The 24,293-nt window shown below is 35.0% G+C and overlaps 1 protein-coding gene across 3 annotated transcripts in view; it reads left to right on the forward strand.

The window, feature by feature from the left end:
- Positions 1-24,293, forward strand: part of SYT14 (synaptotagmin 14) — a 52,993-nt gene that overhangs the window by 14,134 nt on the left and 14,566 nt on the right. For all 3 annotated transcript variants that reach the window (XM_062489268.1, XM_062489269.1, XM_062489267.1), the window contains exons 3-4: positions 17,933-18,201; positions 20,048-20,497. In XM_062489268.1, coding sequence (XP_062345252.1) covers positions 17,933-18,201; positions 20,048-20,497 — 719 coding nt within the window. The remainder of the gene's footprint in view (positions 1-17,932; positions 18,202-20,047; positions 20,498-24,293) is intronic.

The raw sequence follows: 24,293 nt of genomic DNA on the forward strand, positions 1-24,293 counted from the left end.
AAGATACTTTTGTAATTCAAGGACCTGCAGTATAGTGTCTAGAACTAACCTGATTTGCAATACTTTCTACTTAGTGTCTGTGATGCTGTGGGTTTGGGTTTTCTTGTGGTTTTTCTTTAGTCAGGTTTTTGCTTGGGGTTTAGTGGGATTTTTTTGAGTTCCAAAGTAGCTTCCCTAGTGCATTATAACAGACCTCTATTGTTCTTCTATAATAGTGGGAGACAGTCTCTTAAGTGCTTGAAATTGTGATGTGTGTTTCTAGAAAATATACTCAACTGAGCATTGCAGAGACTAAGGTGATTTAAAGATTAACTCTTGCTCTGTCTTTTATTCAGTTTTGCAGAATTCATGCATTTTTTCCATCCCAAGGAAGTGTAACCCTTTATCTTATGAGAAGTTCCCGTTAGAAAGGAACTTTTCTTAGAAGTAATTGGGCTATGATCATGTTAGGTTAGCTTCTTTATATGTATGAATAACAGACATGCATAATGTTTACAAATTCTTGAGTCCTGGAATAGGCTGAATTCACAGATGGGGGTAGAAACTACATGTGCATTTCAGTATTACTCATGTAATTTTCTTGAAGAATCTTATGGAGGCAGCAAGACATAAACAGAGGATTTAAATGCAAAGGAGATCCATGTTTGAGTTGAAACACAGTTTGGAAAAGACAAGATTTACATTAAGGACTTGTGAGTTTAAAAGCCAGATAGATGGTATCAAAGTTGTGCACAGTCTTTTCAACAAAAGGAAGCATATGAAAGTGCTTGATAGAATGAATTTGAGTAATTCTGAAATCATAGGTTTACCTAGTGATGAGCAGCAGAAATGCTGGGGGAAAAAAAGATGGGGTTAAAGTACATTCATCATCTACTGCTGAGAGAAGAAACCTAGTAACAAAACTCAGAGGTAGGGATGATGACAAGATTTTCCACAGAAAAATTCATTTTCCAGCTAGACCAACTCCAAAGAGGAGGGAAAACTGTCTCCCAATGGGTAAAGGCTTTTTTCCATGATGTGCCCTAGTGAGCAAAGCAATCTCTCAAATTCAGTTCCTCCTGCCAGCATTGTGAAGTCTTTGAAGAAATACCCTTTCCATCGATGTGAAGGCTTTGAAGAAAGTCACCCTTAGCAATGTGATATCTCTGAAGTGATGTAAATCATACATTAATGATAACAGGACAGTTTCCATTTTATTGTAAACTTACTCTTTTAATAGCTGTCTTATCAATTTGCACCTGAAATTTATGAGAAGATCATTAAAAGGCTGAAATGGTGACTGAAATAGCTCCCATTTAAAATAGATGCTCTCCATTCATAAAATGTAGAACTGCTTTGTGATATAAACACAGGAGATAGTACTATATCAGCAGTAAAGATCATTTCCGTGATGAACCAAGTGCTTTTGCTGATTCTGAGGGTTCATGGCTCTGTCATGGAAGGAGTGACTGAGAAAAAAGATTGAACAGTAGTCTGGAAATCTCTGTGTAGACATTATTAGGAACACTGGAGAAAGAAATTTTACCCAGTACTCTCCTTACCTCCTGAGAACAGTCATGCTGCTTGATTAGCACAATGGAACAGTTTAGGTAAATATGAGAACTAAAAACTAGAACAGCTTTCATAGAGTGGAGTCATAGAATGTTTAGGGTTGGAAGGGACATTAAAGATCATCCAGTTCCAAGCTCCTGCCATGGGCAGGGATTCCACCCACTAGGTCAGGTTGCCCAAGGCCTCATCCAACCTGATCTTGAACTGTATATAAGAATATTACAAAAGAATGGCTTACCAATACTTCCTTCATAGCAGCTGTGGATGAATGGAGCATTTTTCTTACCTCTAAAGGTTAAAACCAAAGGATTTTTAACTCTAGTCTGAAACTGAAGTTTGCCTCCCAGTTGTGCCTTTTCCCTCTAGGTTAAGGACATGTTACCATTTGGACTGTTTGTTTATATTCTGAGCACATTACATTTTAACCTTTTCTTTGGTAAAAGAACAACATTATGTTTTTTTTATAACTGAACTCTTTTTGTGTTTTGTTACCTAATGTAGATAATTTTCCTTATGCATATGTATCAGTTTCATAGACATGCTGTAACTATCTTGTAAGTATTCTCTTGGAATTGTTTAATGAATATTTTGCCCTTACACAAGTTGAACAATGTTGCCATTTTAATCTGAGAGCAGGTATTTTATTGTTAGGGTAACTATTTTCATAGCTACTTTGCGTATATTATTGGAGACTATATTGTATCTGAATAATATCTGTAGCTTCTGTGAAGGTGAAGATCTGTAATTTGTTTTCTTCAAAATGAGTTCTTTTTTGCTATTTGGAACACTTCTGTCTTATAAAGTCATCCTAAATTTGAGGAATTATTGGAATGTTTTCCTTGGGGAAAGGGGTAAGCATGATAGGTTCTCCAACTTGAAGTAATTTTTTTGGTTTATGTCCTTTTAGTTCGGAGCATGCTTTTGGTTTTGGTTCTTTGGTGGGTGGCGTTGTTTTTTTGCAGTTGCCTTTACTCCACTGTATTTACAAGCTGGAAATAGATCCTTGGCTAATGTCATTACCATGCTTCTGGTCATTTCAGCACAGTTGAAGATTATCTGCTATGAAGGAATCATGATCTCATGAAAGCACGTAGGAAAACTTAAAAGGAAAATGATTTTGTTATGGAAATTCTGATTCTCGTCCTTTGAGAGAAATTAGCAGACATGCTTAACAGGGTATAAGATTTTCTGTGTGGTCACTTATGTCCAATTCAATTAAAGCTTGATCTTTAAATTTATAAATAGGAAATCTTGCTGCATTCACCTTCTCTGCTAGTTAAGCAGCCTGTGTTTTTGTGTATATATCTGTACAATTTGCTTGAAAAAAAATTACTAATGACCCAGCTCTCTGTTTTGACCTTTGGTTTCAGTCTTGTTGAACCATTCTAAATTTTGTTCTTAAAAGTATTTTGTAAAATATTTTCAATTATGATTTCCTAATTATTTTAATTTTTAATGAAGTTTTATTACATTCCTTTGCAAATATATCAATTTGTCAGATAAAGGTTAAAAATTAGATAAATTTTATTCATGTTGAAGTCACACCCAGCTTATTTAAAGGCAGCTTTGACTTGGAGTTGCAAGCCTGAGGATATTGATTTGAATTATGCATGACTGTCTGGTATGCAGTTCCATTAGCCTGCTGGATGGATAATGTAAACATGTTCAGAATTTTAAGTATCCTATATGAGCGGCAGGTTAAAAATAGAGCTGATAAGAGCATGTGTATCAGAAAAATCCAAATCTTGGAGAATGAAACTACAAAAGGTTCATGTCTTCAAGGGGCTGACTTCAGGTGTGCATTTCTTTCCTTTGAAACTGCTCAGCCCAAACAAGTACAGCTGATGTGTGTGATTTGAACAGGTGACACGATTGCTGTTGGCTGCTGTAAAGCACTGACATCTGTACCAGAAAACACACAGCCAAAAGGCCAGGACCAACTCTGCAACTTTTGGCAAAAAAAGAGGGGTTGTATCTTTTCTGGTTTAAATTGGTGAAGATTTACTCTGGGGATCAGGCTAATTTTTTCGTATCTTCAAGGAAGATATGACTTCTAATGGTATTTGATTTTGCTCAAACTTTCTGTGGCTTTCTGTTCATGGTCATATCTGCTCTAGTTGTTTGGTAATACCTGTTTGCTTGGTCAGTAGTTTGGTAGTAATAATAATGACTTCTAAAACTTTGTTTTTAAATCTTCAGCACGGTGCTAGTAGGAATTAAAAATAGTATTTTTTTAGAGTTTTGCCCAAGTTCCTGTGAATTTTAATAGAAAAAGGTCCACTACTCTGAAGTGAAATGTACAATGTTGCCTATGTTATATTTTATAAAGATTTATTATATTTCTAAGTGTTTCTGTTGCATCTATAGCATTTGTGGCAATTTGGTGAGTTAAATGAAAATCAAAAAAGTGCTATTGTACTTATTTTCAACATCTGATGGATACAAACCAGAAAATTAGTCTAATTTTGCATTAATTTTTACTCACCTTCTCAAAACTCTTTTGCTTGGAATCTTCTATATTTGGCTTTGTTAAATGCTATACATAATGCCAGCATTGAAGTATTTTTAGATTATAAGATTGAGAGAGAATAATGATGTCTTCTCCTTGGACTTTACAATTTTCATTTACTTACATATTAATATAGCAATAATCCCATGAAAATTTGCAAGTGTACGTATTACTTAAAAGCTGTTCTTGATGATGTTGATTATACTGCTTTGATATTTCTTTTTTTGTTTTCCTCTAAACTCTTGGTTCATTAACTGTATATCCACACAAAAAAAAATTTGCACAGGGGATAATTCTTGGGTAGTACTAGTGAAATTTGAAAAGGTGCTTTGTGTTGAGGGTCACTTTCCCTCTTAACTGAGGAATAGTTAATCTGTTAAGAGACAGGCATCTAATGCTCCCCTTGAGAGAAACTCATCATCCTGCTATTTGATAATAGCTGTTATCTTACTTGTTTTCAGAGTGAAATTCCTTTCACTTGCAATAAGAAGCACTGCTCTCAATCATCTGCTTGACCTGGTGCCAGTTTTTTTCTGTTAAGAGAAGACACTTTAGAAGAGGAAAATCTTTTGAAAAATAGCAGCAGTAGTTGTTGTAAATGTTAAAGGCAATCTCTTGGCCACAGAAGTCTAGGGATCTACATTGGCAATTTCCAGAGAACTTCAATATTTTAAAAAGGAAGAACTTCAGATGAATGGTAACAATGGTAGTGATTTCTTAAAAAAAGACTGCTTTGCACTTTACTTCTTCTCAGAGAGGACTGGGGGAATCTTTTTTGTGTTTTTGTGCCCAGTGAAGATATTGTGCCCAGGAGAGAATTATACAGAGGAGAAACAATAGCATGTGTAACAGTGAATGTAATGGCCTGAGTACCGAGCCATTCTGTAAATATCACCACTGTTCCAGGTGCTCTTTTTTTTTTCTTTTGTAAGTGGTTCTGACACAAAACTGCAGAACTGTAATATTTTGGTAGCACAGACAACTTAGTGTAAATGCCACAATGTAGCAGTCAATTTTGAGTTCCTTTTCCTTTTTCTCAAGCTTTCAGATAGTTTTGAAAGAAAAAAAAAAAAAAGAAGTGAGATTTATTTCTAGTTGAAAGTTCACGGTAAAAACATTATGTGGATTTTTTTTGTCCCCAAAAAGAAGTTTGAGACAGAAGTTAAATTTAAAGGTTAGCAGAAATCCAGGGAAATATAAGTCTAGCCTACATTGACACTGTTACAAAAATGAAAGTATTTAATATTTCTTTACGTCATAAAATAAAGAACTTTATGGAAAACTTGTGGAAGAGTTGAGAATGATACAGTTATTTCATAATAAAATCAAAGGTAAGAGTCTGGGTTTTATACATCAATAACTCTGGTTCAGATACTATACTTCAAATTCCCTGTGTTTTAAAGCAGGGTTGAGCCTATGGATGAGAAGAAGCCAAGTAGTTTTTTTGTTGAGTCTTTTCTTGTAATACTTAGAGTAGCTTAGATAACTGAGGGAAAGAGGCAAGGGTGGCATTTGTCTACTCCATTTTCACTGTCTTTCTTGCTCTTAGTTGCCATCATGACATTCATTTATGCAGTTTATGCCTTTCCAATGATTTAATGCATTGAAAGTTGGGAGGCAGTTCTGAGTCTTTATCAAGTTTGTGTTACAATAATTTGTTTTTCCTTCTGGTTATTCCCCTTTACTTTTCACACATAAATTCAGATTTTGCTATCAGCACTTGGTTTTTGAATACTGTGTAAATTTTTCTGTCTCAGTGAGTGTCTTTTGTTTTTAAGAAGAGGTCAGAATGCAAAAAGCATAATGGGAAAAATCTGTTTAACTGCCCTCTTCTACACTGAATAAGTACAAATTATTCCCAGCTTGTTGGAAAGCAATCTGCACTTGAAAATGTCCATAAGAAATTGGTATAAAGAGGGAGTTTAGGGGAGTTCTATTTACTCTAGTTTATGCATAATCTCAAGAGTTGCATGCAATGTTTCTGCGACTCCTTTCAGAAATGCTCATTGAGATTTGCCGTGTTTTACATCTTCTGTGGATGTATTGATGTAGAAACACTTAAAGTCTGCCAACTCAAAATAAGCAGCAAACTCAGAATGACTATGTATTCCCATTTTCATTTCAACACTGTTTCAGTGTTGGTCAGACTAAATTAATTTATGTCTGTACCTTTTTTTCCTTTTCCTTGAGCAAACTTCCTGGATTTCAGACAGAAAAGAACCTGCTTGTTTATTTAATTACAAATAGTAGTATATGGCATACTTGAATTTTATTTTTTTTGGCGGGGGGAGTTGGGGGGGAGAGGAAGACAAACACTTGAAGGGGTTAGATATTCATCCTGTATAGATGGCTTAGATTCCTACTGTGCCAGTTTTCTGGTGTTTGATAAGGCACACAAAGCAGTTGTGGGAGAAAGCATATCACTTGTATCCATGGTAACTCGAAAGATACTTTGGAACTCAAAAGGATGGAATAAGCCAGAGTAATAGGTCTCATTATAAGAACGAAATACATAAAAGGTTCAGGCATATGCTTTTAATTAGTTGCCAAAAATAGCTGGAATCAGGGATGATGCAATGAAACAATAATTCTTGGTGTTAGAAATGAGCAACACTTGAAATCTAAAAGATGTGCTCAGATGAAAGGCTTTATCTTCCCATCTTATGGGTATTCAGTCCATGAATACTAATAGGTTTGCAAGGGTTTCTTAATCATGCTTAGGACATGAGAGTGCACACTGATAAAAGCTCCTGCAAGTCTCATATGACTGTAAGTTTCTGAAGTTCCATAGTGATGTTAATTCTTGTGGCTGTGATGCATCTTCTTATGAATAGTATGTGCAAAACATTCTCTCCCGTCTCACAAGGGCACTGCTGGAAAAGTAAATGTAGTGTGTGCTTCTATGTTTGGATAACAAACAAGTCATTGAAAATGAAGATTAATTTGAGGTTAAAGATCCCATACTTTTTCAGAATAAGTCATTTTAATTAATTTTAAAATAGGAAGGTAAGCAATGGGGAAAAGTGTGAAAATTTGAATGGATGAACTAGAATTGAGTACCAGAGAACAAAAATAGTGCAATATATGAAGTACAAGATATAAGATATTTGAATAACCATTTTAATAAAAATATTTTAATACAGTGAATAATTTTGAAGTTTTCTATTTGAATATCAGTGTTTGTAAGGAATCCATCTTGTATTGCAGTGCAATTCTCCACATTATTTCCTCTGTTGCTATAGAAACTAATTCTAGTGCAGCTGTGATCGCTTATCAAAATTCTAATGTTTCAATAACCATTTCTTATTTTGAGTTATTTAAATAGCCTTGTCTTACTTTGAATCAAACTGCACATTTCATCACTGCTGAATCGTTGAGTGGTCAAAATGTTAATGCAAAGTGATGGCAAATGCTGTGGGGTTGTGGTTTGGGGGTTTTTTTCCTTTTTGCTATCTAAGCTATCGTACTTATTGTTAAAGTTTGAATAACAAGCAAATTAAGGCTCTTTTCACTTGTTAAATTTTAAAGGTCAATATTTGCTGTCTAAATAGCATTTTGTAATGCACATTACTTCCCCAACTGTAGTCTTAAATATATTTAATATTTAATAAACTTTAAATGGTTCCTTGTACTGGTATGTGGCCATGGGAGCGTGTGTGTGTGTATGTATACATGTGTATTGACATATATGTGTGTGTAAACTATTTTTAGGATGCTTTGAACCTAAAAGTATACGTCTGGACATTTTCACTTTGTTGAAATAACATTTTCAATGATACTACACCAGAATGGCACCACTTAGCAAAGTATTCTGGATCTCTCTTTCTCTTTGTATTATTTGTTTCTTTGGGTTTTTTTGTTTGTTTGTTTTTTGTTTTTTTGTTTGTTTGTTTTGTTTTTTGTTTTGTTTTGTAGTGGTGGATTTTGGGGTTTTTTTGTGGGTTTTTCTTTGGCTGGTGGTTTTGTTTGTCTGCTTGTTTCTAACAATGTCAGTGCTACTCTGGTAGGTCATATGTATTTAATGCAGGATGCAGCAACGTTCCAATTGTGACCCATGTTAAACATCATTCTGCTGATTATATTTTCAACTATAAGGCTAAAATCTTAACTCCACTGACACCAAATTATGAGGAAAGGTGTGATGGTAATTGGCCTGGGGACACATGTTGTATACTTTTTGCTGCTGTAGCACAGCTACTGAAATGTTCCTGTAGTACTTTTCAGGATAATCACTGACTTTCTAATGAGCATACACTAATTTCATGTAGAGTGAAATAAATAATTTCCAATTTTGAAATTTTCATACAAACATTTTGCAGCTGTAGCTTTCAGACTTTGATTACTAATTAACTGCTGTGAACTACCTTTAAGTCTTTATTCGGCAAGCAGCATCAAACAGTAATCTCAAATTAGGTTTATCTTTTTTTTTCTAGTAAAAGAAACGTCTATGAGAAAAAAAGTTTGATAGGCACATTTTCACTCTGTGCCAATAGCTAGTAGGTTTATTATTGTGAGTATAAGACCAGGACAACACAATTTTCCAGACAGTGTTTTGGGAAGTTCAGTCTGGTGAAAAATGACTGTTCCTCAATTGTTCAGTGCTGTTGTTTGTTTGGGTGGGTGACATGGAAGAGCAGTTCCTCTTCTGTTTGCTGTGGGCTGAAACATCGTGCTCTAGGTCTTAGGAGCCTTTATGCAGCTTGGCCACTGTTTTCTCATCCTCATAAACTCTTGCTTAGCTCTTATGGATAGTGCTGGGCTGATGGAAAATATCTTTACCAGCCAGATTTATATTCACTTAGTCTTGTCAAAATGCATAAGATTATGTATTTTGTGAATTGTATGACAACTATGGAAACATAACAACACCTACATCATACATTATGTGTAAGCCTAGTAAAGCAGCTCATCTGTGACAGTGGGAGGTCTCAGAAACTCTGCAAAGAAGTGCAAGAAATTTAGTTTTGAATAATTGTGTTTCTTTATGCCTGGAGAAACTTGTTTGAGCCCTCACTGGAGTGAGCAGAACAGACTGACATGCTCCCTGCTGCTTAATCTGTGTCTTTTCTGTGAATTCTTCACCCTCTTACTGGGTGTGTGAAGGAAAAATACCTTGGTTTCGAAGCATATCCATTTCCTGTGATTTCACAGAATCTAATTTGCCTTTCTTTTTCTGGAGAGATGGCTCTGTAAATGATACCAGAACCATTCCTAAGCATACTTTCTACAGACACCAATATCTAAAAGGTTTTAGAGCAATTCTTGACCGCTCATAGACAATTTTCTTCTATTGTTGACCTGTTAGCTGTTCCTGCAGACTGAGACCCTAGTAGATTTTTTTTTTTCTGGGTTCTAGCTGCTTTTTATTTGGTCAAGTTGTGAGATCTGTTTCAAAACAAAGCAAGAAGTTTCTAATGATAATATTCTAATTCTAATTAATCTAGAATGCTTTTTCCAGAAATACTGTAATATACCACAGGATAGGCAGTCCATTTTACTAGAGCAAGTCACTGAGCCAGTGTGTCAAGGAGAGATGGAGAGAAAGTGCCTGAATAGATCAGAGAAATCAAGGTCCTTTGGAATTGTAGGATCTGAATAAATAATTACCACTGTCTTCCCACCTAGAGGAAAAATAACAATAAATCTAAATTATAAATGTAAAAATAAATGCTTATTGTGGGAAGTGTCGTGCCTCTCCTGGAATGTAACTAAATGTGTTCTCTAGGTTGTGCAGATTTTCACCTACAAATATGGATATTCCCACCCATCAAACATCACTTATTTCACTTTTATCTCTTTGTTGACATTGCTTTTTTTCTCAGACCTGAACTACTTTTTTTCATGTCATATGTTGTTTTATTTTCTGTTCCTCCACCTTTCTTCCTCTGTCACTTTTGCTTTGTTGTTTTACCTGTTTGTAATTTTTCATTCCTGCTTGCAACTTCTGTTCTTTATTTCTGTCTTTGCACTTTTTCTCATTTTCCATATAGATATACTAAACTTCTCTCCCTTTATTTATTTTCTTTGTTCATTTGACAACTAACCACTTTTTTTTTTTCTGAATCATTGCACGACTTTCTCCTTTTGCCTTTTTTTCCCTTATTCCCTGTACTTTTTGTTTCCCATCCACATGATTTATTTTTATTTTCTGTTCCTTCTTGTCCACTGAAAGCTGATGATATTGGAAAATTCTGCAGGGGTATATATATGGGAGCTTTTCGTGTTGGTGGTGGTATTAATTTCAAGTGAATTTTAGATTAATAATAATTTAAAAGCCTGAAGTATAAATAAATAAAAACTAAAAAACAAACAAAACCAAACCTTCAAAAACCAACAGAAGAAATGGCTAGAGTACTAGTTGTAAAATACTTGGTTTCTGTTTTTCTGTTCCACAGTTCTCTGAAAGCTTTCTGAGATGAGGAGCACTTCTGAGTTAGATTCACAGCAATCTTTATTATCTTGTTCTCACCCTGTGCTCCAGTTCTCCATCCCTAAAATGTCAAATATGTTAACTTCTACTATTATAATACTACAGTTATCCACCATAATATATATTTTGCTAATATCTATATTAACAGCTGCGAGGTAGCCAAATTGTCATCATATAGCTAGCTGAAGTAGATGGGCAGAAAATCTAACTCATGCCCTACTGAAATGGTTCATACATAATCCTTACAGTGCTGCTTTGTTAGTGACTCACTCCAACACTGCATCCTTTTCAGTCAAAATTGCTGTGAAAATGAAGCAAACGAATCAAGCTTTGTGTTCCTATTCTGTAAGCAATTCTTGATGGAAAGTATATTTTATGAAGTTCATTTTCACCTGTTAGGGTTGATAAATAGAAAGCTTAAATAATGGGGAACTCTATTTTTTTTTTTTTTATTGCAAAATGCAGTTACCAGGGTAAAGGTATTTTTAAGAAACCCTAAAGTTACTGCATTTAAGTTGCAGGAGGAGTTCTCAATAAGAGAGTAGTTTTATTTTACTTCAAGTATGGAAAAAAAGAATGACGGAATTCTGATAATTAATTACTGTAAGTAGTGTATATACTGCTGAATGGATCGTGTTTATATCAGTAAATGAATTAAGATTTTGAAAGGGGAGTTTTGTATCGCTTAGAAAACTTTTGTATTTTTTTTTTTTGGTCAAATATAAAACCAAATATGCCTGAAATGGGCTACCAAAACATTAAAATGCTCAAGAAAATTATCCACACAACATATTAATCTTGACTTCTAATCATGCTTTGTTTCCTCATTTGAGACTGAATAAAGTGAGCACAGGAATATTGCAGGAATATTAGCTGGGTGTTACAGTACTTCACTGGGAATTAATTTTAGACCTCTGTGGCGTTTTTTTCACCTTTTCAGCACTTCATTGCTGCTCAGCTCCTGTGCTTAACACCACAGCTGTAGTAGAATTAAACTGGACTGGAATTTGAGCTTTAATTTAAGGTGATAACTGTACTCGAAAGAAGTATAGCAATGACAGGAAAATATTCCCTAAGCCCAGATCCTGTTGCTACGGTTTAGAGATATGAGGGAGATGCTGCTGTGCACACACTGGTGAGAAATTGGGGTTCTCAGGGGCCTGGGATGCTTTACAGTGGGAGGAGTTTTCAAAGCTTTTAGCTGTTACGCTCTGAATTTCCCTTTAAGCATTCATAAATGCTGGTGAGAGCTGAATTTGGGAGAATTTTCACAGAGATGATGAAAGGCATTTCCTTGTTCACAAAGATACTCCTAAGATTTCAAAGCTGGTTGTCAATCACACCCAGAAAGCAGGACTTCTAGCATATTTTAAAAGAGGGAAGGATAAATAAAAGGAAGATTCTATGAATTCATATAACTTATTACCTTGTTGGAAGTGATATTTTTCTAACAATTTTGATAACTTGGAAAAAACAAACAATGAGCAGAGATGCATAGGAATACCTGTTCATTTATTAAGTTAGCCAACATAGTGACCTGAAAAAGTAGTCTAAAGGAAAGTTGTCTGCTTTTAAAAATTGTAAAAGTGTAACCAGCATCTAAATGGAACAGAAAATATATTTTTCTACCTCAATGGGTATACTTAGTACATATGCTTTACCTAAGGAAGTAGAATTACAGAAGGAAAAGCAAACAATTTCACTTGTTAAAGATCACAGCTTTCAAAAAGCTTTAGAGCTGGACAGGATTTCAGAAAACAAGAGGTTTTAAAAGGAAAGAAAACAGTGTTCTGGAGCTTGATATAATGGTATTCACATGTCAATAAAAGATTAAAAATATTGAACCATTATATTTAAGCATTATTTAGATGTATTCTGGACAACTAAAAAGTATAAATACAGAACCAGGTAGCAGAATTTCTTCCCATACCAATTAATACCAATGCTGTAATACGAACCAGAGAATGATACTTAAATTTAAAACAAATTAATTCAATAGATGGCAATGTATAATCTTCATTTAAAGGTGACAAAAATATTTAGGAAGGAAACAAAATTATGTATTTGACAGCTAGTTTGCGATAATGTTTTTAATAATGTATTTGTAGTTAAAATATTACAAATGGGGCTAATTTTGTAAAGAGATTTTTTTCACTAGTCATGAGCTTTTCTGTATTGTTCTGTAAAAGAGACCATAAATTCTTGTAAATAAGAAGTGCTCTTGTAAGTACAGAGAGCAAAGAGCAAAAGAATAAATTTCTTTTTAGGGAAGCAAAACTGAACTGTAGTTCTACGGACTCAAGATGTAAACAGACACAGTAAATAAAAAAAATACTATGTGTGTTTCAAATATTTCAGTTGGTCTTAGACCTTTCTTCTGGAAAAAAAATTGTAGTTTTAAGGACTGGACATAAAGACAATTCTATCGTTTTGAATTACGTTTATTTAAAAAGCAAAAGAGAACCTTTTTATTTACATGAAGAGCCAGTAGCATTAGCTTGAGAGAGTGAGGGAAATGCAGTGCTAAGAGCACCATGTGACATCAGATGTAAATAATTGCAATGTTGTTTTGATTTCCATAGGTCTGGGATTATGCTCATAGTGTATGGAATTTTCTAAATATTAGAAAACAGAGTTATCTATTATTGGAAAAAATGCCCCAATCAAACCGATATGATACTTTTACTTGTTTGTGGTGAATTGCCTAATGTAGAAGATCACCTGTGAATAGAAGTCTAAAATATGGCAAATGCAAGAAGAAAGCAAATTCAAAAAGAGAGAAGTTTTTTTTTCAGTTGTCCATAATGATCCCATACACTCCTATATTTCCCTTTTTTCATTAAGTATGACTCATGCCATAATTCTTTTGGGAAAGAAATAGAATAATGCCAAGATGATTTGTTGTTCTATGAAACAATTTTGGTTTTGTCCTCACAAAAATGCATGTAAGCTTTTAATTTTAAAGGAAGGAGAGGCCTGAGTTTTCATTCAATATTAAATGTTTATATTTTATGCTCCCTGTAATGTGGGGTAATTCAGTCAACATAATATTTTTGGATGGTAGAAAAGTTCAAACATGAAAATTCCATTTGGACTGTCTGTGCTGCCTATCAGAAATCTCTATGGGTATTTAATCATTCAGAATAAGAAAGGTTTCTTTAATTTTTAAACATGTATTTCATTTTATGTTTTATTTAAATTGTCTTAACATTTACATAGAACCCCTTGAAGGCTTGAAAACTTGAAATTTACGTTTGATTAAAAAATAAATACTTATGTAGCAGAGTGTGAGCAGAGATATATTAGAGAATGGAAAGGTACCATTTGAGTATGAAAGTATTCTGACAATTGCAAAATATTACTTGCAAAAATTACTGATTTATGAAGTGATTATTTATTTTAAAGGGACTGGAAGCCAGATTCCAATAGGGGTGCTGTGGTACTGTCGCCTCCCACAACAATATGAATTTTTGAAGAAGTACTGTACATGAGAAACTCAAAGCTGCAGCAGTGTAGTTAATGATGGCTTATGAGACAGGGGAATTAAAGGCACAAGGTTAGTTTCTTTTTCCTTGTTAAGAGATGTGTTTTCTCGGAATTGCTCAGGAAATATGGGCTAAGGGAGGCTGGGTTGATGCTGCTGCTGTGAACCTCTGGAAGAAATAATTACAGTAGGAAAACCTAAATGCTGTAAACATGGGAAAAGGTCATCAGCAGCTGCATGGTGAAATGTGCAGCCTAGCATGGTCCATGAGAGACCAGAGCAGAGAGGAGAAATAAGCAGCATTGGAAGAAGCAATTTCAAGCAGTAACTGAAAACCCAAAGCATTTCTTATTATAAAATTTTACATCTTTAAACTTTGATTCCCCCCCAGCAAAATTAATGAAAATTTCCTGGGTTTTCTCGTACTTATCAATTGTATGTTCCAGGAATGCTCAGTTTGGCCTAGGTTGCTGTATCTGATTTAACTTGTGAGTCTTTTGAGGTTGATGGCAAGGTATGTATCACCCCCCTTTGACTTGCAGTATGTCCTGCAGGGGCTTATGAAAACAGATGAACCTTCACTGCTTAACAAACACTACTGAGAAGAAGATATTTATTTGCTTCTGGCTTAGACGTGCTAATGACAGTTTACAAGCTGTAATTTCTGAATGCACCAGCAAAATGCTAATCTGCTCAGGTTTGTCAGGTATTTCATTTATGGTTCTGGTTTCTTCAGCTATTAAGCAAAGTCCTGACTATCACCACTAAGTGCGTGTTATCTCAGCTAACTAAGGGAGGATGGAAACTTTTATTAAAGCAGTTAACCGTTTAAAAAATGTTTATTCAGATCTGCCTAGTGAAACCAATATACTACATTCTCAATTTAGAATTTACCAAATACTCATTACTAAACAAATTTAATTTCACTCGTATCATGAGAATGCTAAGTATTTTCTCATACTTTGGGTGAAGAACTGAATGTGAGGTCTTTCTATTTGTCTTTTCTCCTATGCCATTTTCTGGTTGGTAGGAACCTCAGACTAAACCTGATTTGATTTCTCCATAATTGTACCTTACTTCCACTTTTGGGACATATGTTGGCTTGTTTTTCACCCTGTCAGTCTAGTCCAAGGTGATGTGGTTATTTAATATAATGAATTTAATTTACAAATTAATTTACAGAAAGTATTTTCTGTGTGATTTGAAACTTGCATAGAAGCAGTGCAATGATTAATTTTAGATTTTCAGTGTAACCATTTGTTTGTAACCCTTTAGCAGATGTTATTAGCCAGGTTCAGTGGTCTTTGGGAGATATTCTTTGGCTTTGTCACAGCACAGAAGTATACATAGCTGTGTCTGAAGTTTACACCTTAAATAAAAGGTACAAGGTATGTAACACACAGGGGTTTCATGTGTAAATATGCACATACTTCAGATCATGCTTGCTTTTCACCTTCAAATGTTTTTCTCCAATACAGTTAGTGATAAGCCAGCAAGTATTAGCAGTGGTTTTGTATTTTGAACTTTGATACATGTGCAAAATTTTATTAGACAGATTGTCAAAGTTAGTCACTACTTCTGAGTATTTTTTAAGGAAAATACCCAGGATCAGATATTTAGTATTGCTGTAATCACTACTGTCTGTGATATCATTTGGCTTTGATATCATCAGTCATTGGAATGTCTTGATGGAATTCAAATCTTCATGGTTTTCAAAGAACTGTAACAAAAAAAAAATTCATTTTGTTGCATCATTTACTGTGGGAAGGGGAAAATTAGAATTACACATTTTCACCTTGAGAATTAATTTGAAAACATAGGTATCTTTTTATGTAGAGAAAGCTGTTGTTCAAAAGCAGTTTATACCTCTCTGGACAGAGTTATCCCTAGATGCTAATCCCAGTTTTAAGAGTTTACATGCTATTTCAGTTTGTTAAACTGCAATTTGAAAGACATGTAGTTAAAACCTGCCCTGGTGTTTTAGCTTTTTCTGAGATTTTTTATTCACAGCTGGTTAATAGGAATTTTGTCTTCACTTCTTCCACGCCTACATTAAAAGCATATTTTCTGTCACACAGCCTGTACAGTTTTCCCATAGGGACGTATAATGGAGTTCATCAAAGTGAAGAAAAGTGAGTCACACAGTCATTTATTTACTCATGTAAGACAATAATGATGTTGATAGTTACCTGGACACACTTTCATTTCATTAGACTGTGGAAAAGCTGGGAGTTAAAAATTCTTAGCAGACTTGGTGACAAGTGAACAGAAACTCAGGGCTGCCAGGTGGTTACTGTGCTCTTTGTTGTCTTTTGGTGACAATGAGCAGAAATGCTGTTTTTCTGAATTTTCTAGAATATTTAATTATATAAGTTATGACGAGTCCAGTTTTCGTTGTATAGACAGTCAAACTGTACATATTTTTATTTTTTATTATTGAAATATCAGTTTATATTCTAAAATTATGCCTATCTAGTTTCAGGGGCACAAGTTGTCTAATATTCATAGGTAAGGTTTTATGTTTATCTACTAGACAGCTGATTACAATTCAGGTTTAGGATTCCCTACTGCCTGTATTGTTTTCCAGCCCTTTGGGACTGGATTTTCAAGAGCTAGTAGAACTGGGTCACTAACAGCAGAAGACTCTTTGCAGGAGTGCTGGAACAGTATTTTGGAATCACTCTGAATAGTAGCCTGGCTCTGATGGGTTTATCAGAGACGAGAGTGGTCCTGACAGTGGTTTCATCTTGTAGGAGTGTTTTAATTCCTTGTTTGCCATGGTTCTTTTTGGAGCTGTTGAAATAGAGAAGAGCCCTGCATTCCCCAGTTAATACTTTCTTTAACTTGCTTGTTTGGTAGGTTTTTCTGTGAGTGAAATGGTATGTCTGACACCAGAAAACATTTTTGCTTTGAAAATTTTATGTATAAGGTAATTCTTTATGTCAGGGGCATTGAAATCTTCATTGAAACCTCTACAGAATATGTAAATGAAATATGAGACAGTTCTTTACCCGTCCTTGATATTCCTTACATTTCAGCTGCTGCACACCTTGCTGCCTTTTCCCAATTCTACTCAACTGTGTAATGCTGCATAGTAAAATATGAGATAAAAAATTGAAATATAGTTATTTTGAATTAACTTTGTGTCTGTGGCCATGCATCAGATGTAATTTCTGAGACGTATAATTTCTTTCTTTCTATCTATCTATCTATCTGTCTGTCTATCTATCTATCTATGTATCTATCTATGTGAAAAGCAAAGATGGTCAGCATCAAGTATTCATCCCAAGCACAAGATTGCTCATGATCCTTTTTCCACTGTCTTTAGTGACTAGAGGTAGTGTGTAACTTCCAGACCCTGAGTACCCTTTAGTTGTCCTTAACAGATAAGCAAGAATCTGAGACACTGCTTCACTTTTTAAATTCTCTAGTAAGCAGAATTCACTTGTATGTAAGGTTGCCTTTTTTAGTACCTTACTTGTCTTCAGAGTTTGATTTAGTATGTCCCTGGTGGGCAACTGCATGGGAGGTAATCAGCTTGATATCATGGCTTTAGGGAGTGCATTTTGTTTCTATAATGGGCCTACATTCTATCTGCACAGAATCTGACTTAAGATATCAAAAGGTTTTTGCAAGGTAAGCTTCCCTGAAACTCAAGCCTAGAATTTTTGTCATATCATATCCATGCTATATTTATTTGCACAATCCATTCTGACTATACACTTAAAACTTTTCTTTTATCTAAATGTCTTTCATCTGAGAGATCATGCATTTCTGTTTTTAACAATATTTTTTTCAGTAATATTTTTCATCTGATTTGAAATTTAAAGTTAAAAAAAAAAAAGACATACATAGATTTTAAAGTTCTCTGTCCAGGCATTTAGATTTATATTTTCCAGAGAACTGTTTGAACAGTGAATAATCAGAAAGTAAGTAAAGCATTTTCACTTATTCTCAGCGAACTGCATTCAGAGGATGAGAAGAACACCTCCGCTGGATGAACTGCAGCCACCTCCGTACCAGGATGACAGTGGCTCTCCTCATCTTTCCTGCACGCCCTCCGAAGTCGGAGACAGCAAATGTGAATATTCCCAGTGCAGCAACAGCCCAAGATGCTCATATAAGTGCCCAAGTGAGGGAAGCACGGGACACGAAATAGAAAGCTTTCATAACAAGGGATATGAAGAGGATGTTCCGAGTGATAGCACAGCGGTTCTTAGTCCAGAGGTAAATGAAAATGCTTGAGTGTGGTGAAGCACGTTTTTAATCTAAAGATCAGTGCATAGTTACATGGACACTAATACGGCAGCTAATTTCATTTTTTAAAAAATAATTTGTCAGAAAATAAGACAGCAGGATTTCAGATTGCTGTAGTTATCTTTATGGCACCTTAACTTTCAAATCAGCTCCCAGTATGAGTGAATTATTTTTTTAACCCTTTTCAAACCAGTCAAAAAATTTCGTCACACTGTAAGGGCTGTAGTCAAAATTCTTCCACATGATTTTTCAGACAACCCAAATAAAAGTTCTGTTAATGCTTTTTCAAACTGAACACCCTATAATATAAAACAAGTTCCATGAGGGGGAAAAAAATTTGCAAAGGTGGTTTTTTTTTTTCTAATTGTTGATATGGTATAGTGATTTGGGCCACTTAACGTTCCTATTTTTCTTCTATAAATTGTAATGATATGTATGTATATTTTTTTCTGTGAAGAAACAATCTTTTCTGACATGTATTTCATTGAAATGCCTTTAACAACCAGTTACTGCACTGACATCTATGGGTAGGTCTAATTAGTGATGCCATGTGCAGAAGCAGCTCTTTTAGTACAAATTTGTCTTTTGCTGCTACCAGAAGTTTTGAAGTGCGTGTTAGAGCTCAGTCCTGATGTTTCTGTTGAAGTAGCCCTTTTGGAAATCTGGTGTTGTGTACCTGGGGTGTTGGTGCAAGGTCTGGAAAGCCCAGCTGCAAGGCCTTCCCATTTTGTGTCACTCCAGTCCTTAATGCAAGCATATTCTGTAAGAACTGAGAATGCTGCCAATTTTTTTTGTAGCCACTCAAAGCTTCGGGAGTGATGCCGTTAGAGGAATGCATTCCCACAGCTATGTGGCAGCCAGGTTAAAGTAAGAACATTTCTTAGCCCAGAAGGCTTTGTTTTGGCATCTATTTGTTCATGTGAACAAGCTTATCTTTTGTAATATGAAGACACTCTTGAAATATCTTTGTTTTACACACTTGGAATAATTTATTGTATGTGCAGTCGGTTGACCTGTACTTGTAAATATTTTCTGTTTCAGTATCCCTATCAAACTGGCTTTTGTAACTTTATAGAGGATTAGTATTTTATTCAAAACTTGAAGAGACAATAAGCTGTTTGAATTTAAGTTTAAAATACAGTTTTAGGACTGATGCGGTTTACGGAGAGTTCAGAAGTTGAGTTCTAAACAGATGCATCTTCTACAGTTCCAGTAAAATTACATTAATAAAGCCACAATAGTGACATCCTTGGCTGGAACTTAAAGATCCTAAAGGTCCCTTCCAACCCAAAATCTTCTGTGATTCTATGTTTCTACAATGATTTTTGGCATATTCATGTAACTCTTGTGGGCTGCAATAGGAGCTGTGTGCACAAGTAGGTTTGTAATTCTTGTATTCTTTGCTGGCATCTCACTGTTCTCTCAATCATTGGCTGTCTCTTCAAGCAATGTAATAGATGAACTCTAAAATACATGTGTAAAATACGTGAAATAAGGTGGTTTTATCTTGTAACAAATATATATACTTTTTAACATGTGGGGCACAGAAGAAGAGATCATTACTTAATTCAGTCTGAGTTCAGACTGATTGGCTCCTGGCTTCTGGTGGTATTGGTCAGGTAAAGTCTTGATTTCATCTTGACTGCCAGTCAGCCATCCCCTTGGGTTTTCAGTGCTTAATAACCTTGTTTATGAAATGAAAAATGATCATAGTGCCTTCATATTGTCTAGAGTAAACCATATATTTCCATGCTAGATTTAATAATAGAATACAAGAAATAAATAAATAATTGGCACTTTTTCTCTTCTTTTTCAGGATATGTCAGCTCGAGGATCATCTTCACAGCTTCCTAAACCTTTTGATCCTGAGCCAGTAGCTAAATATGGCACGCTGGATGTGACTTTTGACTATGACTCACAGGAACAGAAGCTTTTGGTGACAGTGACAGCTGTCACAGACATTCCAACATACAGCAGGACAGGTGGAAGCTCGTGGCAAGTACACCTAGTTCTTCTCCCTATAAAGAAGCAGAGAGCAAAAACCAGCATCCAGCGGGGACCGTGCCCTGTCTTCACAGAGACATTCAAATTTAATCACGTCGAGTCTGAGATGATTGGGAATTATGCAGTTCGCTTCCGACTGTACAGCGTACGGCGCATGAAAAAAGAGAGGATTGTGGGAGAAAAAATTTTTTACTTGACAAAATTGAATCTTCAAGGGAAGATGTCAGTGCCAGTGATACTGGAACCTTCTTACAGTCTGCCTGTGAGTATTAAATGAGGCAGAATAAGAATGCAGTGAGATACAGTGTCCTGAATTCTGAATAAGAATAGTGTGTATATTTATAGAGTCATCACATCCACTCAGTTTTTTGAGCAGTCATAGCACTGCTTAGGACAATGAAAATTTTCTTAGCGCATCTGTAAGTGCATTCACTTTCCACCTGCAAAAGCTGGCCATATTTTTCCTTTTAATTATTTAGAAATTTCCAGTCCATAAATAGGGCTATAGTGCTGAATGTATCCGTGCATATAGATATGTACATGTATGTAATAGTATTATCTTTACCACCTGCAGCACTTCAATTTAAAGAGAAAAAACACACCAGAGTGGAAGAAAAAAGAAGCTATACTAGCAAATATCCTCCATCTGTTGCAACTAAGTCTTGGTTGCAAATAGGTATTTTCCTTGAAAGAAAGAAAGACAGGAAAGAGGAATTTTGAGAGCATAAAGCTATTTTTAATAACTTCACATTAGAATCTTGGAAATTATTGATTTCTGGTTCAATCTGAAGTGAAAAGTAGTTGAAACTGAAAAGGGTTTTTTTTGTGGAAAAACTACTACCTATCTGACAAACTAAATTATTTTCTCTCTCAAATAATAATTCTAATAAAGCAAAGCAACAGTAATTAAGGATAAAACATAGGTGTCATTATCAATAAACACATAAGATCACTAAACTGGCAGTGATCACCATCTTCTTTGTTTTTGTAAGAATTTAAGTATGCTTTTTTCCAGAAAGAGAATACGTGTCATGTTGTGGTCTTGGCATCCTAGATTAGAAGTGCTTGAGTATTCCTTGCTTAAGAGTTCCATGTGTGCTATATTACAGATGTATTTTGGGGGGAAAATTATGTTTATCAAGGGATCCATATTTGGTCATTGTATGTATTTTGTGGGATTTTTTTTAAACAGTCAATAAAAGAAGAAGAGGGGGAGAAGGGAAAGAGAAAAATATTTTTTTAGGTGAAGCAAAGCAATTAATTTGTTCTTCATTTTAAAAAAAGTTTGGATTGGGCAAAATGGTGTTTCTGGTGAACCGGAGTATTGCCAAAGACTCAAAATAAAAGGCTGTTGTATTTAATGGTTGAAAATAAATTTATTAGTAAAAGCTGAGGTTAAATAATGGATCTGGTGGAGGATCAACTGACAATAGAGCAGATTTCTCCTGGTTCCTTAAGAAGCAGATTTCTCATGGCTCCTTAAGAAGCACAAATCAGTCTAATCTAAGGATGAAATTATTCACCTCTCTAGAGCAAATTTCCTTAGTGAAAAGTTTGCTAGTTTCACATCTTGAAAAAAGGCACCCCATAACCTAAAACATTAAATATTCTAAGGATACTTGCTTAATTTGTGTGTTTTCAATAGTTTTGTGTATAAAATTCACTAAAGTCAGTGAAAAAGGGCAGTGAATGGGCCAGGTTTGTGATTGATTGGTGTATCCCATATGTACACTGGTTATTCTTCAGTATTATTTTCTTGAGGTTTTGTGATAAGCAGAATAAAACCAAGTTCTATGAGGCATGAAAGATTATAACGTTCCTTATTTTCTATTATGGCAAGGCATGGGTGTATCAGAATTTTTGGCTCCTCAGTTTTTAGGGGTTGGAACAAGAATAAGGAATATTGGTAGAAAGTGAAGGGATTTTCCAGAGTTGTTTGTTGTAGCAGGATTTAAACAGCTCTACCTGTTGCTCGAAAAGATCATTCAGAATTGTGATAGATTGAATTAGGATCCGTGGTCCTCTGGAACCATGCAAATCAGTTTTTAAATCTTTGGGAATTCATTCACTTTTGAGTTTATAGGGGTTTTTTTAATCTTATCATTTATAACCAATATAATATTTTTTTCAGTGAGCAGATTTATTGCAAGATTTAACATCTATTTGTTTTGCAAGATTGATAAAAATACAGTGGTTTTTTTTTCTTTTAGGATGTGTGACTGGAAGTGAGTGGCATCCTTGGGCTCTTGATCTCAAGCCCTGGTTACTCAAAACAGCCAGGTCATCTTGATCACAAAATTGTGAATTTTCATCTGAAAACATCAGGTTGTTTTGTTTGCATCCTGAATTTCTTCATGGCCAAGTTATTACCATTTGTTCTTCTGCCAGCATTGGCCTTGATCTTAATTAGTTCATACCCTTCTCAGGTGTTTGCCTCTGGGTATATTTATACACATCAGTTGTATTCCTTTTTGACTGTCCTTTTGCTAGAATAAACCAACAGTCTTTATATACAACTAATCATAAATGTCAGGCAAGAGTTATTTAACAGGAAAAGGTAAGTGCTCTTTGAATTTGGAGATATCCAGTTGCTCAAGGATATTCGTAATTATAAGATCCATGCTGAGGCACATTGTACATTCAGAATTAAATTTGCCTTGTTCAGTTGCAGAGGGTTTTGTTGCTGAGAAGTGTTTATATGTGACAGCTTTTTTACAAAGATATTTCTTGGACACATGACAGTTGTCTTATTTTTTCAACTGCTTCTCATTATATGGATTTTATATATTAAATATACCTTCTGTCACTGAAACTTCCTAATCCATTGGAATTATCTATGCTAATCTCTTCTGCAGAAATGTATTTTATTTCCTTCTGTCTGTGCCTGATATTATATTAATGTATTTTATTATCTAATCGTATGCCTTCTGGTTGTATAAGAACAGTCTGTATCCTGTGAAGTTCAGTATTTTTTCAGTGATACCTTAAAGCTGTACACAAGGGAATTTGGCTAAAGGTAGATCAGCAAGTTCAGTGCCTTTCAAATATAGTGACATGTTGACGTGAGTGAGGCCTGCAAGTCTCTGGTTGTTGTTAAAATGTGAACAAGTGCATGCCATGGTGAGGACATGATACTTTTATGTTCCTTAAACAGGTTTCAGAGCTACACGTGACTTCAAATTTATAAATATATTCACAAAATATCATTTCCACCCAAGATTTCACCCCATTTCTCTCCTTTCCACATGGTGCATTATGTCTTGCATTAGCAGCTATTATCCCCAGTCCCATTGCCATTTGTCTTTAACAGCCCTGTGTTGCTGCAGTTCTCCCACGTAACAGGGAATTCCTCCTCAGCCCCCTTATTTACCACACGTTTTCTCCCAAGTGTATGTTCAAATTAGGAGGACGCAGCAAAACTAATATGAGTTGGGCAGAATGCAGTTGTCACTGTTATCTGAGACTGTGTCCTTTCAGATTTAATATAAATTGTCCAATGCATCAAATGTTTAATAGCAGGGGTGTACATTGTGGTTTTGTCAGAGCATAGTTTGTGTAGGAAGATATTTGTTGATGCTTTCAGAGAAATTTTCCCTTTAGTACAGCAGAAGACAAATTTTTCTTCACCCATCTTGGAGTTTAGAAAAGCTGTTTATTCCTCTTCAGGAAATCCCTGTGGACCTGTTTTCAGTTACTCTTCGTTCTCACCCAGTGAAATTTTCCTGACAGTGAAAAACAGCCTCTAGTTTGATGTGATTATAAAAACATATAAGCAGTTTATTGAGTGAAATCTGTTTGGAAAAGATCAAAGAGACATGTGTAATCCCCATCACCATCCCATAGGTTGTTTTTTGGCGTAGAATAACAACAATCAATCATGGTTTTTATTTTGTGATTGATTTGGGAAGTACTGTTTGGGTGACCAAAACATACCTCTTGCTGTTAAGCAAATCTAGTAATCATTCATTATGTGTCATCATTTTACAAGGTGTTTACTGGGAAGAATTCAGTTTGTTTTTCTTTCTTTCTGTAGCATTCTCCATTTCTAACATATTGAA

Source organism: Cinclus cinclus, chromosome 3 (assembly GCF_963662255.1).
Source record: "Cinclus cinclus chromosome 3, bCinCin1.1, whole genome shotgun sequence".
NCBI lineage: Eukaryota > Metazoa > Chordata > Aves > Passeriformes > Cinclidae > Cinclus > Cinclus cinclus.